The 18,268-nt window shown below is 36.2% G+C and overlaps 4 protein-coding genes across 4 annotated transcripts; 2 read left to right on the top strand and 2 right to left on the bottom strand.

The window, feature by feature from the left end:
- Positions 1-527: 527 nt before the first annotated feature.
- On the bottom strand, positions 528-3,085 carry LOC108477008 (L-type lectin-domain containing receptor kinase S.1). The gene has a single exon (XM_017779413.2). The coding sequence runs from the start codon at positions 2,706-2,708 to the stop codon at positions 699-701; it is 2,010 nt and encodes a 669-aa protein (XP_017634902.1). The 5' UTR covers positions 2,709-3,085; the 3' UTR covers positions 528-698.
- A 112-nt stretch (positions 3,086-3,197) lies between these two features.
- Positions 3,198-4,976, bottom strand: LOC108478363 (uncharacterized). Its single transcript, XM_017780815.2, has 2 exons — positions 4,770-4,976; positions 3,198-3,614 (listed from the first exon to the last, which is right to left on the bottom strand). The coding sequence occupies exons 1-2, from the start codon at positions 4,911-4,913 to the stop codon at positions 3,462-3,464; spliced, it is 297 nt and encodes a 98-aa protein (XP_017636304.1). The 5' UTR covers positions 4,914-4,976; the 3' UTR covers positions 3,198-3,461.
- A 2,208-nt stretch (positions 4,977-7,184) lies between these two features.
- On the top strand, positions 7,185-8,000 carry LOC128285522 (protein MAINTENANCE OF MERISTEMS-like). The gene is made up of 3 exons (XM_053022990.1): positions 7,185-7,238; positions 7,324-7,817; positions 7,877-8,000. The coding sequence occupies exons 1-3, from the start codon at positions 7,185-7,187 to the stop codon at positions 7,998-8,000; spliced, it is 672 nt and encodes a 223-aa protein (XP_052878950.1).
- Positions 8,001-14,072: 6,072 nt separating this feature from the next.
- Positions 14,073-18,268, top strand: LOC108477440 (C2 and GRAM domain-containing protein At5g50170). The gene is made up of 9 exons (XM_017779984.2): positions 14,073-14,452; positions 14,816-16,012; positions 16,075-16,257; positions 16,338-16,621; positions 16,691-16,807; positions 16,935-17,197; positions 17,292-17,469; positions 17,560-17,844; positions 17,955-18,268. Exons 1-9 carry the CDS (start codon positions 14,104-14,106, stop codon positions 18,168-18,170), a joined length of 3,072 nt encoding a protein of 1,023 aa, XP_017635473.1. The 5' UTR covers positions 14,073-14,103; the 3' UTR covers positions 18,171-18,268.

Below are 18,268 nucleotides of genomic sequence, written 5' to 3'. Positions count from 1 at the left end.
TTTTTTTCTCTCTGTTTCTACAGGTGGCATGGGGGGTGGGGGGCAGGGACACGTGGCGGGCTGCAGGGGAGTCGCGCCTTTGCAGCAGGAGCGACTGGTCGCGCCTCTGCAGCAGGAGCGACTGGTCGCGCCTCCGGGTCTGGCTTGACCCGATTTTGACCCGACTGAATTTTAAAATTTTAAAAATTATTAAAATATAATAAAAAAATAATATTTAAAAAAATAAATAAATTATATTATTAAAAAAATGAGTCGCGCCTGTCAGGTAGGCTCGACCCAAAAAAACAACCCATTTCCGTAAATAATGTATCTGATACCCTATTTTAATATTTTAAATTTTTTTTTAACCCAATTGGGTAAAAAACCCACAAAAAGATAAAGAAAGTGCTGCTTTGATGCATTTGATAATTTATCTTTTCTTTTTTACCAAAAAAAAAATTATAAAACTCCACCAGCCTTCCAAACTCTTAATTGATAAAAGATTTTGACCCACACATTCGACATTCAGCAGTCAGCACAGACATAAATTATTAAAATAATACTTCAATAAAATATCATTAATGACAAAACTTTAATCAAATTGCCGTGTGTACAAGAACCCTACAAATAATAATAAAGTCAACAATGCTCCACCCACTCTCATTATTATTCCCAAAAATTAATTCAAGTTGATAGAAAAAAAGAGGGCAAAACCGTATTCATACTGGTGGCGCTTCCTCCCTAAAATCTTCTCGGCCACTGCCGCTGCCACTACCACCAAAACGAGCTAATTCATTCAACAACTCAGCCGGAGCAGCACCCACTTCCTCCCCAACCAAAACCGCCACCACCTCCTTCATCGTGGGTCTCCTCGAAGGATCAGGGTGACAACAAGCCAACCCAAGCTTCAACATCATCTCCACTTCCTCACCCTCGTATTCCTCTCGAACCCTCGCGTCCGCCGCCTCCCTCAGCCTCCCTTCTCCATACAGCCATCTCACCCAATCAATCAACACTTGCTCTTCTTCCTTCTCCAATGCCATCTCCAGCGGTCGTCGCCCACACACCACTTCCAAAACCACTACCCCAAAGCTGTAAACATCGCTAGACGCCGTAGGAACCGCGACCGTGGCCAATTCAGGTGCCAAGTAACCCAAAGTTCCCACCACCCTCGTTGTATTGGGAACTTGTCCGTGTTCGTACAATTTAGCCAATCCAAAATCTCCAAGCCTTCCTCTCATTTCAGAATCCAACAAAATGTTGCTTGATTTGATATCTCTATGAACAACAACTTGGTCCCAGCCATGGTGCAGATAATTCAAACCCTCGGCCACGTCGGCCAAAACCAAAAGCCGCTGTTTCCAACCTAGGAGCTTCTCCGGTTTGTCGAAAATCCACCGGTTAAGGCTTCCGTTAGGCATGTAATCATAAACAAGCATGAGTTCATTTCCTTTTCGACACCAACCTCGCATTTGAACAAGATTCTTATGTTGGAGCCTTCCCATACTTTCGATCTCAGCCATGAACTCTCTTAATCCTTGCTTGGAATCATGGTTCACGCTCTTAACCGCGACCTCCGTCGTATTTGGAAGCGTCGCCTTAAAAACACGACCAAACCCACCGGCGCCTAGAAGATTTTCGTTGGAAAATCCATTGGTGGCTTGTTTAAGCTCATCGTAAGAAAATCTATGAGGCCAATACTCGAGTTCCCAATCTTCAATCTCTTCTTCACTTTCTTCCCTGAACTTTTTCCTCCAAACAAAATAACACCCAGATCCGCAGATAATTACAAAAGCAACACAGCCGATTACGATTCCAGCAACAACCCCAGATGACAAAGAAGATGATGATGATTCTATGAAAAACTCAGGCAAACCAGTCGTGTTAATCTCTCTAAGAACACCCGTATCGCTGAAGCTCCAAGCTAAAATCCTCTGTGCCTCAACCCACTGAGTCTTGGACGCTGAGAACCCAACAAACATTTCACTAGCGACATAGTTAGCAATCACGGGATCTTTATAATTAAGCGTTGGCGTAGAGGGTTTGGAAACGCCGACGGGAGCAACAGTGACGTTGATCTCGAAATTTGAACCATCGAAATCAATCCAAGCATGAACATTTTGGCCCGTTCGCATGTTAAGGGGAACGAAACTTCCATTGGAAGAATTAAAATACTGAGCTGTAGCTGTTTGAGCAGATATAATACTGTTTAAATCGATCCCGATATGATTACCGTCGGGGTCATTGAATTCGGGGTTTTGACCGGTGTCGAACTCAACTGCTAGAAGGGGAGCCACGGTAGGAGAGGTGGCGTTGGTGAAGATGCCAAAGTATTGGCTGGCGAGAGCGCCTGGAGGGGAAGTGGAGTTGGAAACGACGAAGCAGAGGCCAAAACCGGGGCTGGTGGAGATTTGCGGTAGGACTGAGAAAACGAAGGCCGTTGAGAAGGAAGAGAGGGTTGAGGAATTAGAAGTTGGGATCATGCGAAGGGTGGTGGGGTAAAAGGCGCGGCCATAAGAGAGGGGGTTGGAGTCGTTGGTGAGGCGGATGGTGGAGGTGTCGATTCGGGCGTCGTTAATGAGGGTGAGATTGGTGGCGTTGACGGCGGTAGTGAAGGAATTGAAGAGGAAGTCGAGAGCAGAAGTGGGGGAGACTAATATGACGAGGAGGAGGAGGAGGAGCAGTGGACGACGGAGAGGCTGGGAGTGGGGACATTGGAGCAGCTTCATGTGTGTCCGGTGATAGTTGGGTGATTCTGAAAAAACAAAGTCTATAAGCTGACGATGACTATTTGTAAAATAAAATAGAAGAAAAAGGTGTGCATTCTATTAATTGTTGATTTGGTTAGATTAGTATTAGCCGCCTCAACTTATCACCATTATTGCACGCTCGGTCTTTGCTTAGCATTGCTGGATCTGTCTTATTTCTCACCCAAAATCCCTTCCTACTCTAAACCGTTTTGTGTCTCAAATTAGCCTTAAAACGATTTTATGGTACGGTTTGATTTTGGGTTTTACAGTGTCATTATGAATACTTCATTTCTTTCATTGGTCAATATTTCTTATTTCATCAGTCAACTTCTTTCATTAAATTTGGTTTTTTTGATATACCTCCAAAAAATAACACCTTGTCCTTATTCTTAAATTAGACCATCACATATTAAAAAGAATAAACCTCAAAAAATTGAAAACTGAAAATACACATTTAAGTACCAAGGATTCGAAATAATCAAATTATTATAGAAATTAAAATCGTTTTCCATGACTAAAAAAGGGTTCAAAATAAGTGTAAATTGAAAATCTAAATCGAATTACTCTGATTGAAGCTTGCAAGAACTACATGCCCGAAACTGGCTTTGTGGGAACATAAAATAGCATTAATGGTTATCTTAATTCTCAAGTCTTTACTAGAACTTTTACAGAGACTAACGACTGGGATTTTTAAATAAGAGGTAAGCAAGACAACCGGAGAGAATATAGTTTTCAACCAGTTTCTTGCTCAAACTCCTCACCCTCAGATTCTTCTGCATTGTCAGCATCATCATCATCCGCATCATTATCGTCTTCTTTATCATTATCAGCAGTTGTCTTCCCAATCACAACCAAATTTCTGTTAGTATCCCTGATTTCGTTCAACTGCAAAAATTAATTATACAAGCGTTAACAAAACCATCACTGGCAAACATATGAAACCCACACCTAGATAAACATCAGCTTCTACAAACTTCTGACAATCTGATTACATGCTCATGTTGAGTTATATGGTAAGGAGATGAGCGTTACTGATTCATAAACTACTTGTAATCCAACATTATAATTAAGAAAGAAACAACACAATGACAGGGTGAGAGGAAAAAAGTTTTCTCCAGTTGATTGCACTCAACCGTGTAGGGAACTGCAAAACATGTAATCACCAGCTAAACCATTTTCAAGTTAAGCTCCGGCATATCCAAGGTCCAGTGCACTTCTTAGTACTTGCCTCCACTTCTCAGCAAAAAACCATTATCCTCGCAACCTAGCAACTATGAAGGGAAGAACTAGGAAAACCAAAAGTATATGAAAGCATGGTTTTTGACACATGTTATCTGTTAAATCCTGGTTCGGTGACATGCATTCAGCGTCAAGTTCCGAACCCCGAAGCATAGAATCTTTTAGAAAACAAGGTATTTTTTTTAACATTATTAGTGCTCCTTTTGAGCAAGTAGAATTAATGTCCTTACTGTAACTTGTTCAAATGAATTACAATAGCATCCTATTTCCTTTAAAAACTTAAACACTGATCATATCAATAGCACAGCATTACTACATGAAATTCTATCATCAACTTTGGTAAACAAGAAAAGAATGTTGCTATTAAATTCTTGTTAAATAGAGGCTAAGAATTTTATGGAGTAGCTTGTCTCTACAAAATCCATCACATAGCACATCCACTAAATCGCCAGAAAGACAAACATAGCTGTATCAGTGCTCCAATTTAAATAGCAAAGAGGACCTCCATGTTTCAAATACTTCATATTTGATATTTCAAGGGCGGGGGGGGGGGGGGGAAACAGTCCTCTAATTTAGCATTACAAATCTCTTATAAACACAGTATGAAGGATGGGCATTCATTAAAATATGCGTAATTTAAATTAAGTGATTATTTTCATAAATTCTTCAGCAATAAAAAAATCGTTTGCCTATTTCCGAGAAAGTGGTTAGTGCACAGTTACTTTTTATTATACCAATTGTATGATTTATGTGAGAGGGGAAAATCCCTAGAAGAGAGGGGATTGGGAAATTTGAAAGTACCTTGTCTTCGAGATTAGATTCCTCCATGGCGAGGAGGAGCTCTTCGTTGTGGGGTTGAGGCCATTGAGAAGGAAGCAAAAGTGACGACGGAATAGTCCTCATCGTCGACGGGAACTGCGTCATGAACGCCGGGAACTGTAGCATCTTCTCTTCTTTTAATTTTTAAATTTAATTAATTTTCAAATTATGAACTTGTGCCACTGGCGTGGCGGTTTAAATTTGCTTGCCTTTTGGGCCTTCTAGTATTCCTTTCGGCTCATGTAGCCTGCTAATTTGTCCAAAGCAGATTAGAATTTGTTCGAATTTGGGTTCAAAGCTCACCGATCCATCAATTTTATTTTTCTTTGGTTAAATTGTACCAAATATCTCTAATTTACATTTTAATTACTTAATTTTAAAACATTTTGAAATTCTTATAAAATTATTTAAAACTTTTCATTTAAGTTATTGAGCCGTTAAAATTATTATTGTATAGCTTCTCTGTTTGTATCATTTGCACTAATCGAAATCTCTTCTTCTTTTTCTCTTCTATAGTTCCGTTATTTTTATGAAATTACTTTAAACACCATGAATCTATAAAAAATTCAAAAACTTTTTCTACCTGTTGATAGACATCAATCAATCATACGAATCGTGGAACTATTGTTTAGAACTCTCTAATTAAACTTTTTTAAAAAATTTTAAAAATCTAATGAATCAATTTTTTTAAAATAATTCAATAACTTAAATAAATTTTTAAATAATTCAATTATCATTTTATTACTTTTTAAAAATTTAGTTAGTAGCCCTTCATTACCTACATGTATAAACTTGAGTTATCAAAGTCTATTTAGTGGGTTTTTACCTCAATATTATAAAAAAAAAAATTATACACGAAAATAGGTTGTCAGCCAGATTAATTACGAAAATGATATATTTTTTTAGGCCGTGCCTACCTGACAAGCACAACCGATTTTTTTAATATTAATTTTTTTCGTTTAAAAAATTATTATTATATTATTTTTTAAATATTTATATTAATATATATGTAAAAATACGAGTTTTATACGGGTAAAAAATACCTGAAACGGGTCGAGCCTTCAGGTAGGCACGACACCCCCACCTAGCTGCTGCTGCCGCTCCACCTGCTGCTGCTGCCTTGTCTCTGCATGCTGCCCATTTTTTCTCATGCATGAGTCATTTCACTCATGGGAAAAAAAAATTTATGGGGACCTTATAAGCGTGGTCCCCCAATATTAAAGCAGCCACCGATTGTGAGAAAGAAAAGAGAGAAAGGAGAAGGAGAAGAAAAATGAAGAAGAAGAAAAAAAAAAGGGTAATGCATTATTTTAGTAATTTATTATAAAATTATGGTGTTTTGTGAGTTTTACCAATATAAATTTAAAAAAATGTATAATTATTTTGTTAGTAGTTTATGATTAGGTTATAAATTATTAATTTTTGTATTTTGTTATAGTTATTTGTTTTGTTAATAATTTATGGGATTAAGTTACAAATTGTTAGTGTTTAGTGTATTAGTGTATTGTGATTTTTTAGTAATAATATATTTTTAAAAAATAATTTTATAGTTGATTAGGTTATATAAATTGTTAGTGTTTAGTAGTTTAGTGTATTAGTGTATTGTGATTTTTTAGTAATATATTTTAAAAAATAATTTTATAGCTATTTTATTAGTAATTTAAGATTAGGTTACATAAATTGTTAGTGTTTAGTGGTTTAGTGTATTTGTGTATTGTAATTTTTTAGTAATATATTTTAAAAAATATTTTTATAGCTATTTTATTAGTAATTTAAGTCTAGGTTATATAAATTGTTAGTGTTTAGTGGTTTAGTGTATTAGTGTATTGTGATTTTTTTAGTAATATATTTAAAAATATATTTTTATAGCTATTTTATTAGTAATTTAAGATTAGGTTATATATTGTTAGTGTTTAGTGGTTTAGTGTGTATTAGTGTATTGTGATTTTTTTAGTAATGTATTTAAATAAATAATTTTATAGTTAATTTGTATTAGTATATGATTATAAATTGTTAGCATTTACAGTTTAGTGTTTTGTGATTTTTAATGTAATTTTTATATAATGTAATTTTATATTATTATATATTTATTTGATAATTTTATTGATTTATTAAAATGTCGATTAAATTTGTTGTTATATAATTTTATAGGTTATTTGGAAGTTCTTCTAATTAGGTATGTTTCTAGTTTTTTTTTAATTAGTATGTTTTTTATATTTCGATAGTTTATATGTTTTTAATTATATTATTATTGTTATCTAACATAAAAAAATTGTAGGTAAAAATGAGAAATTATGAGATATTTACCGTGTTTATTTCTAAAATTTGAAATAATTTATTTTATCTTTTGAAATAAGAAAAATGAATTCAATTTTTTTAATTGCAGATTTGTAACAAATGGGTTATTTGATTAATAATACAAATCACATATCAAGTACCATTAAGGAGATGGTAATAAAATTTTTATTTCATAGTCATGTTATTTGTTGAATTAAATTATACTGTATTAATTATTTCGCTAATATAATAATGTCAGGAGCCGTACCGCGTATTGAGAGGCCGTGTTAATAGTATAAGGTTTCAGCCAGATGAACGCCTAATACCGTTCTTGGAGTTAGCCGGGTTCGGATCAGCAGCATTGATCCGAACTTTTGATCTGCGATATGACTTGATTTCCGCTTTAGTCGAGCGATGGCGTCCGGAGACCCACACATTTCATTTGCCATACGGGGAGTGCACCATCACTCTAGAAGACGTTGCAGTACAACTCGGAATCCCCATCAACGGGAACGCGGTCACGGGCGTAAGTTCGATGTCCAGGCCGGCAACCCTTTGCTATAAATTACTTGGACGCTCGCCAAGTGAGGGGAAATTTGCCAGTTTGAGGTTGTCATGGCTAAAGGCCAATTTTGAGTATTTGCCAAGTATTGCCAATGAACGGGAGGTGATGCAGGCCGTTCGAGCTTACATTATGCACCTTATAAGGGGTTTACTTATGACAGAATCAAACAGCAGTACTGTTCACTTGATGTACTTACCCCTATTATCTAATTTGCATAACACCTGTTCATCAAGTTGGGGGTCCGCAGTGTTAGCCATGTTGTATCGAGAACTTTGTCAGACGACAGATCCTTCTGCGATGGACGTAGGCGGATGCCTCATACTGCTGCAATTGTGAGCACTTTACCGGATGTCATTCTTGGCATCAATTAGTCACCAATCATATATATTTCCACACATGGATCAACCGTCCAGAACATCCGTTGAAAAATTCTTTTTCTTGGTTGTAGTTACTCATCCGGGCCGTAATAAGGTCGTGTCTACAACTCAATACCACTAAATGTAACACCCCTTACCCGTATTTCAAGCCTAGAATAGGGTACGAGACATTACCAAACTTAATATGATCAATCATGTAAAAAAAAAATCAACCATAAAATTTTTTTCTAAATTAAAAACTTTCATACATATGCTTAACGTCCCTTATATGGGCCTACGGGGCCCAAAACATACATTCAGGGTGGTTCGGGACCAAACCGTAAACATATGAAACTTTTGCAACACTTAGAAAATTTTCACACTTTGGAGAGTCACACGCTCGTGTTTTCAACCCGTGTAACTCTCTGTTTATAACTTCATCACCCTTGTCAGTCGTACACTTCATATAAATAACAAGACACTCGTATGGGCTTAATTCTCATTCAATTTCTCATATATATACAGAATTTCACGTTATGTAATCATACAACATATATCAACCATATCTCTGTAATCTAAATATATTTTCATAACAACTTATCTTGATTTCAGACTATTTCCTATTTAAGCTTAAATAACCAAAGTATTTGAAATATCATCTTTATGCAAATAGTACACATGAGGTATATAATTCTATAATTATGAATAAACACATTTATCAAACATTTTCCATATTCATATATCAATGTCTCATGTCTCCATATATCAATAACCGTCATTTTCATGAATTCTGAGTTCAATTTCATAATTATTTGTCTCGTGTTCAATTTATTCCATATTGGAATTTTATTCATTAAAACATTTGAATTATCAATACATATGAACAGTACATTCAAGATGAACAATTATATAATCACAAATGAATTCATTTATCAACCAAGTCCTATACTCGTATCTTATCAACTCGTACTTCCTTATATCACATAATTCCATGTAACACTTACCAAACTTTGTCAAATTAGTGAACGTCTTACGAAATTGAGTACTTCGTTTTCTCGATGCCATAGTTCAACTATGGTCTTACACATCTTCACATAATGATGCCATAGCCTAGCTATGGTCTTACACATATTCATATATCGATGCCATAGCCCAGCTATGGTCTTACACGAATCACATATCTCACTGATGCCATATCCCAGATATGGTCTTATACAGTAGCATATATCACACCGATGCCATATCCCAGATATGGTCTTATAGGGAAATCACTTGTCACTTGTCACTTGTAGCCGAAGCTGCGACTATTCACTGATCAGGTAGCCGGAGCTACCATTTTTCACTAATCAGGTAGCCGGAACTACCACTTTTCACTGATCAGGTAGCAGAAGCTACCACTTTTCACTGATCAGGTAGCTGAAGCTACCACTTTTCACTTGTCATTTGTCATTGATCAGATAAGTGTAGCCGAAGCTATCACTTATCACTTTCACTTTTCCTTGATCAGATAAGTGTAGCCGAAGCTATCACTTATCACTTGTTGCCATGGTCCAACCATGGTCTTTTCCTTCAATTCATCTTGTCATTTGAATCGAAATGCTCAATTTGATCATTTATTCAATTTTCATGCTTTTACATTATTCACGATTTTATCATGAACACATATGAAATAACACATCATGAAATTCATAAAATTAACAAATAATCACTAAAATTTAGCCATATAAACTCACAAGTTCAATTTTTGTATTATAACGATAATCATAATTTCATAATAAATATACCAAGTAAAACATTATATCATTTCTAATCCAACACTTATCGATTATAATCGGGCATGTGATCAATTTATACACGAGTCATTCATATATTTTTGTATATTTTCCTCCTCCTCCTCTCCATCCACATCCTTAGTATAAACAACACACTTGTAGGTAAACATTATTCATAATTTTCGCTATCTACTCGTGTGAATATTCAAGCTGTCCATCTGTGTCATAGTCACTAAATTATTTTTATCTTGAGCTACAGAACTCCAAATTAATATCCATAAATTTTCCCAGAAACTAGACTCATATGTATTCTTACCATAAAAATTTCATAATTTTTGGTTGGGCCAATTAATACAGTTTATTCATTGAAGTCTCCCCTATTATGCTGTCTGACAGTTCCGACCCTTCTTCACTAAAAATTAATTATCTTCTCGTACAAGATTCGAATGATTTCCTCGTTTATTTCTCTTGAAAATAGACTCATTCAGGATTATAAAAATATAAATTTAAGCCTCTAATTATTTTTATCTAATTTTTTATGATTTTCCAAATTCAGAACAGGGGAACCCGAAATCATTCCGACCTTGTCTCACAAAAGTTATTGTATCTCATGATTTACAATTCCATTGCTTACATAATTTCTTTTATAAGAAACTAGACTCAATAAGCATTAATTTCATATTTTATTCATCCTCTAATTCGATTTATAAAATTTTTTGTGATTTTTCAAAGTTAAACTGCTGCTGCTGCCCAAAACAGTTTTAGTGCAAAATGTTGATTTCTATTTTACCCCAAATTTCACAATTCATACAATTCAGTCCTTGCTCAATTAACCCCTAAATTAAGATAATTTTCTCAATTAATACTTTTTATAGACATTATAAGTTATTTCATAACTATTTAGATTCATAATTTCCACATAAAACTCTAACTTCAAACTCTTTTACAATTAGGTCCCAAACATTCACTTTCTATTCAATTCTTTCAATAAAATCAGAATATAAACAATTTAAAGCTCTAATTCCATGCCAAATCATCATATACTTCCAGCAATCATCCATAACAACTTCAAAAATTAGACATGGAGTCACAAACTAATGAAATAGTAAGTTGGACCCAATTGTAAAAGTCTAAAAACATAAAAATGTCAAGGAGAAAACAAGAATTAAACTTACATGAAGCTAGAGTATGAAAACCAGTTTGAACCCTCCTCCATAGATGTTTTTCAGCTGATGAATATGAAGAGAAATGAAGAGAATTCTAGATATTCCAATTTAGTCCCATTTTTATTTAGCCAATTTTGTCAATTTTCCAATTTTTCCCTTATTTCACCCATTTCCTGATTTTTCTCATCTATTGGCGCCCAAAATATCTCCTTTGGGCTTATTTTCACTTTAGGTCCTTCCTCATTTGACAATTGAGCTATTTAATCCTTTTAGCAACTTTTACACCCTTTTCAATTTAGTCCTTTTTATTTAATTAACCACCCAAACGTCAAAAGTTTCTGACTAAATTTTATTACTACCTCACCAACACTCCATAAATATTTATAAAAATATTTATGGCTCGATTTATGAAGTCGAGGTCTCGATACCTCATTCTCGACCCAATTTACCTAATTAATTCTTTTAAATCACCAAATTCACTAATTTAAAAATGCTTTTATATTCACATTTGACTCATAGGTATTAATTTATTAAATTTTCAACTCACCCGTCGAATTTAGTGATCTCAAATCTCTATTCCCGATACCACTGAAAATTAGGCTGTTACAGTCCCTGGTACGTACTCCCTCATAGCGGCAATCCATCCCTGCAACTCATTATATGATGCATCGAAATCTTCGTACAATTGCTCCATTGCCATCTGTTTAGCTATCGATGCCTTCCAGTATGACACTCGATACTGGAATCGTGCTCAGTATTTCAAAGAATCGATCATCAAACTTTAATGGTCAGCATGTCTTCAACCATTGGCATGATGCACGTACAAATAGTTTTGGAATCAAGTTTTCGATGATCTTCTGTCATACGTGATGAAGTGCATGTGTGAGGCCCAACAAATTTTTGTATCTCCCACATCTGCGACTTTTGGATAAATGCAGCTCGTATCCGCCAATTGCAGCCTTTTGCCGACTTTCAACACTCTCTAATATATTATGTCGGTTTAGACACGATGACTTTATAGTCTACTGATATATTCATACTATACCGTCTAATGTCAAATACGCACTCTTCCTTATTTTCCAATCTCTGGTCCACGAACAACTCCTCAGGATCAGAATATACGGCCATCCGATGAGCAGATTGTATTTCAGAGTACTCTGGGAACTCGACTACATGCACCACATCGGGGTCTATCCGAGACATGTGTACCCCAGGATTATTATGTATTACAATACGACGAATCTGGTTCCCGACTGAAAACGCATTAACATTTACTTCCTCATTCACGCCCTCATCGTCAATATCATCCGGGACCTCATCCACGTCGGGATCACTTTCACTATCGACTTCATGATTAGAAGGATCACTATTATGGTATACATCATCACCAACCATAGCAGCCTCGGGTGCAGCATTAAGATCAATGTCGATCCCATGTATAGTTGATTGACTACCAACGTATGATACCGGAACCACCATACACGGTTCTTGAGCTCCATCTTCTTCACCTAATGGAGTGGGATTTTCAGTTTCCTCCACACCAGCTAACTCAGCAAATAACTGAATCGGTGCATTTTGGTTGCTCCAAGTCCCACAATAAAGAGCGACCATTGTCTATACGTCTTTATCGTCTACAAGTTCCATTTCGGTGAATTTTATGGGATCTGACGAAACTGGAAACTTATAGAAAAGTTTCAAGATCCTTCTCCCACAACGTTTATAAATTTTTTCACTAATTTTTTCCTTCATATCATCAAAAGAGATATTTCTATTGAATCTCATTGCTACTTGTTTGCGACATTTAAATATACATCCTACGCTTGTTGTCAAAATTTCTCCATCAAAATAAACGCATACAAAAAACTGATTCTCCATATTTAATACTAGATCTGTTAAAAAAATTTCAAAATTCTCAAAATAGTTTCGAATAGCAAAAAAGTTACATAAAATTTTTAATGCAAAATTTTTTATTCAAAAGCTAACAAAATTATTAATCTAACAAACTTTTAAATAATAAAATTTCTAACAAAATTCTACATTCTATTTAAAAATAAATAAATTAAAATACCTTATCCTTCTTCTTGCTTTCCTTTCTTTTCTTCTTCTCCCTCTCTTCTTACTTCTATTTTGATACTAAATTTTCTATATGTTCTTCATCTGATTTTCGGGAGAAAATATAGGAGAAAAATTATGCATGCGGGCCCCACCAGTTGCGCCTACCAAGAAGGCACAACTAGTCGTGCCTGTCAGATAGGCTCAATTAGTTGAGCTTGTCAGATAGGCGCAACATGTATGTATGCTTTTCCCGTCCATATACACGGGTTGTATACTAACCCGAAAAAAATATAATAATAATTTTTTAAACAAAAAAAAATTTAATATTAAAAAAATCAGTTGTGCCCGTCAAGTAGGTACGACCTAAAAAAATATACCATTTTTGTAATTAATCTCACTGACAATTTATTTTCGTGTATAAATTTTTATTTTATAATATTGAGGTAAAAACCCCCTACTTAGTATCTCACGGATTCTTCTCAGTAATTAAGAATAAGTTACTTTCTTCCTCATCTCATTTAACAGATTGGTAACTATCACATTCAACAGTGACCTTCACCTCATATATTTGCCAAGCCATTTTCAGCTCGTCGAGAATCCCACATATAATTCAACCGCCATCACCATAGAAATTCCAAACCTTCTAGCATACCCCATTATCCAACTCCCTTGCTCGTCCCACAAGCAGTGCTCCCTGAATTATTTGTTGAAACTACTCCGTCGGTGTTTAGTTTCAGCGAATCATCATTGGGAGGATACTACCCAGCACCACGAATACCTCTGTTAGTTCAATAAGTTGAATTGAGATAATTATTTTTTTTCCAGAACTGAAAAGATTATCGAATTTTTAATAAAATTTCATGAGCTTATTAGTCTCTCTCTACAGCTTTCTAATCTATTGCTTACGGTGTACTTTTTAGCATAACAAACACCAGACTAATTGCGTGTCCTTTTCCTGGTGTATCCACGTTTCTCAGGCTGAGGACTATTTCATGGTTGGCTTCACACCTTCGCTTTTATCTCTCCCCACTCCCCACCGCTTTGAAGTTTAAATTATAAATACACACTGGCCTTCAAATTCGTAACCCCTGGCTTAAATTTTAATCTTTTTCTTTACTACTGTCCATGAGGCTTTACGTTTACGTGTTGCAAGCCAAGGACTTGGCTATTCACGACACTTACGTTAAACTACAACTTGGCAGGTTCAAATCCAAGACTAAGACTTCCTCCAATACTTCGAACCCCGTCTGGAACGAGGAATTCGTTTTCAGAGTGCACGATGTCGGTGATCAACTTCTTGTTTCCCTTTTTCACCAACACGATTCTGCTTTCTTCAATGCTTCCAAGGACTTGGTTGGACGAGTTGCTGTTCCCCTGTACTTGGTCTCTGATCAACAGAATCAAACCTTGCCTCCCATTTGGTTTTCTCTTCACAAGCCTAATACGGGGAAGTTTATTAATCAAGAGTCTGATGGTTACTGCTCTTTGCCTGTTACTTTGTCTCTTTTTATCTTCGTATATATTTATGCCACTATTCATTTATATATATGTGTGCGTGTGTGTGTGCAAATGCTATGATGATCTCTTATGTGTTATGACTTGCCAATAAATTTAAATTAATCCATTCCAGGACACAGTGAACTTATAAAAATATATATTGGTTTAGTCTCCTAGATGAAACTAGGATGGATTTCAGTATATACCTTTTTGCTTTGTTGAATCTGTCAATGGAAGTATGTAATTATGACTGCTTCTTTATGCTTCGCATTCTACTTAGGCAGCAAGGATTCGTTTTTTCAATAATGAATTTACAGTATATTTTTCTCAATAAATGCAGGAAAAATTCTTCTAACCCTTTCTTTGCATGGAAAAGGGCATGAGAATTCAACCAACCATCTTCTTTATTCACAATCTGACATTTACCACGAGGACTGCAACCAATTTAAAAGCACCTGCAAACTATCTCAAGACATATTTAATGCCAAAGCTCCATGTCTGAAAATCACCAAAGGGATAGTGAAGACTATTGCAGGGCAGCTTGAAAAGGTTTTCAATAAGAACAAAGAAAACTCGAGAACCGATGATTCCCCATCGGACTTATCCTCTACTGTATCTGATCATGAGGAGGGACACTCCTGTGACTGCAGCTTTGAAGAAGCAATTGAATCGATGCAGTTAGAGCACAACGAGCACGATGTTCCCGAAAACCTTGAGGGAGGAATCGTTCTCGATCAGATGTACGCATTATCCCCATATGATCTAAATAAGCTTCTGTTCGCACCTGATTCACAGTTTAGGAAAGATCTGGCTCAACTACAGGGAACAACAGATGTTCAGGAGGGGCCTTGGACGTGGAAATCCGGGGATGTTTTGTGCTTAACACGAGTTATTGCTTACACGAAGTCCGGGACGAAGTTAGTAAAGGCTGTTAAAGCAACAGAAGAGCAAACCTATATCAAAGCCAATGGTCAGGAATTTGCCATCCTGGTATCCGTAAGTACTCCTGAAGTTCCTTATGGAAGTACATTCAATATCGAATTACTTTACAAGATAATGCCTGGACCGGAGCTACAAACAGGAGAAGAATCTTGTCATCTCATAGTATCATGGAGAGTTAATTTCCATCAGAGCACGATGATGAGGAGCATGATCGAAGGGGGAGTTAAGCAGGGATTGAAGGAGAGTTTTGATCAGTTTTCTAACTTACTAGCTCAGAATTTGAAGACACTGAATCTCATGGAATTATCAGACAAGGATCATATGCTGTCAGCTTTGCAATCAGAACACCAGTCCGATTGGGAATTGGCAATTGAGTACTTCTGGAATTTCACTGTCGTTTTAACCATTTTCATGGTTTTGTTTTTCATGGTGCATGTTCTACTCTGTGATTCTTCCCAAGTCCAAGGCCTGGAAATTGATGGACTTGATTTGCCTGATAGTTTTGGAGAGCTTATCACAAGCGGAATCTTAGTTTTACTTTTGCAGCGTGTTTACAACATGGTTTCTCACTTCATCCAGGCTAGATTGCAAAGAGGTGACTATTACCTTACGTTATCCATACTTAAACTTACATGTATAACCCGATACTTTAAACAGGAAGCGATCATGGAGTCAAAGCTCAAGGTGATGGATGGGTTCTCACCGTAGCTTTGATCGAGGGTGCTAATTTGGCATCCCTGGATTCAACAAATGATTTAGACCCTTACGTGGTTTTTACCTGCAATGGCAAGACAAGAACAAGTTCTGTCAAGCTTCAAACTCATGATCCTCAATGGAATGGTAATTTCTTGAAAGGCCATTTTCTTTTAAATTTATTCTCAAGATATCTGCTAACCTGTTTTAATTCTGATGCTATGCAGAAATACTTGAGTTTGACGCCATGGAAGAACCTCCATCGGTGTTGGATGTCGAAGTTTTCGATTTCGATGGGCCTTTCGACCAGGCTGCCTCACTCGGGCATACTGAGATCAATTTTCTGAAACATACATCCGCGGAACTAAGCGATTTGTGGATCTCCCTTGAAGGAAAGCCTGCCCAGACTTCTCAGTCAAAGTTGCACTTGAGAGTATTTTTGGACAATAACAAAGGAGTTGAAACTATTAAGGAATATTTAACAAAGATGGAAAAGGAAGTAGGCAAAAAGGTAAGCCTCGAGAGAAAAACATTTGATATTTTCACAGAAAATAAACACGTTATAGTTGGTATTTTGCAGTTGAATCTTCGTTCACCTCACAAGAACTCAACGTTTCAAAAACTATTTGGATTGCCACCTGAAGAATTTCTTATAAGTGACTTCACATGTTACGTCAGGAGAAAACTGCCTGTGCAGGTGCTAATTACAATTTCCATGCCTTTACATGTTATCACTGCACTTGCATGACAGACTCCAATTCCTTTTGTCGTTTAGAAGCAATACATAGCTTGAAACAGGACAGGAAATAAAATTGTGGATGCAGGGGCGCCTCTTTCTATCAGCCAGAATTGTGGGGTTTTATGCCAATTTGTTTGGACACAAGACCAAGTTTTTCTTCCTTTGGGAAGATATAGAAGACATCCAAGTGCTTCCTCCATCACTGGCTTCAGTGGTTAGCCCTACTCTAGTCATAGTTCTTCGAAAGGGACGAGGTCTTGATGCAAGGCACGGCGCAAAGTCCCAAGATGAAGAAGGAAGACTAAGATTTTATTTTCAATCTTTTGCGTCTTTCAATGAGACCAGCAGGTATATATTAATGTGACATAATAGCCTCCTATCTTCTGATTTCCATTATGGTATTCTCTCTTCTTAAAGACCGGCCCTACGTGATTAACGATAGGACGATAATGGCGTTGTGGAGAACAAGAACAACAACTGATCAAAAAGAAGAGACTGCCGAATTCGTGCAGCACGAACAAGAGGAAATACCCATCGTAACCGAAGAGGTCACCGGATCCGTTGTGGATGCAGAAAATACAAAGATGTCAAAGATTTACACTGCTGAACTTCCCATCTGTGTAAATTCTTGCTTTCTTCACCCTAATCTTTTATGCATCTAGGAACTCAAGTGAAGTTGACACGAGGAACTGCATTTGGTATTGGTGCAGATAACATCAGTGATGGAAATGTTTAACGGAGGAGAAATGGAGCACAAAATTATGGAGAAATCTGGTTGTCTGAATTATGCAGCGACCAGTTGGGAACAGGTAAAGTGTAAGAGTGGTGTTTATGAAAGACAAGTCTGTTACAAGTTCAATCGCCATGTTTCAATCTTTGGAGGGGAAGTCACCAGCACACAACAAAAATGTCGTCGGATAGCAAACGGTGATGAGGGGTGGATTGTGAATGAGGTGATGCTGCTGCACGATGTTCCATTTAGCGATCACTTCCGTGTATGCTTTCTGGCTAAGCTTTTTTTCATTATCTACGAATTTATTTATTTATTTTTATTTTTATTTTTTTGTTTTCCAAGGGTAGTAATTGCATGTATGTGTGCATGCAGGTGCAACTTAGGTATCAGATTGAGAAGTCGAGTCTTGCTAGTAATGCATGCAAGTGTGATGTATACATCGGAATCACGTGGCTTAAAGTTAAAAGCATCAATTTTCAGCTCAGAATAACGCGAAACATAACTGATAAATTTATTCATCGAGTGAAAGAGAGATTTGAATTGCTCGAAAGAGAAATTCTGTTTGGAACTTGGAATTCAACAAGATAGATATCACATACATAGTTGATATACGTTTGATAAAGTTTCTTTATTACTTGTAATGAACAATTCTTTTCTTTCTTTCAAGATAGATACAATTATTAGGA

Source organism: Gossypium arboreum, chromosome 12 (assembly GCF_025698485.1).
Source record: "Gossypium arboreum isolate Shixiya-1 chromosome 12, ASM2569848v2, whole genome shotgun sequence".
In the NCBI taxonomy this organism is placed as follows: Eukaryota; Viridiplantae; Streptophyta; class Magnoliopsida; order Malvales; family Malvaceae; genus Gossypium; species Gossypium arboreum.
Note: the sequence above shows the minus strand (reverse complement) of the source record. Positions and strands in the feature narration are given on the sequence as shown.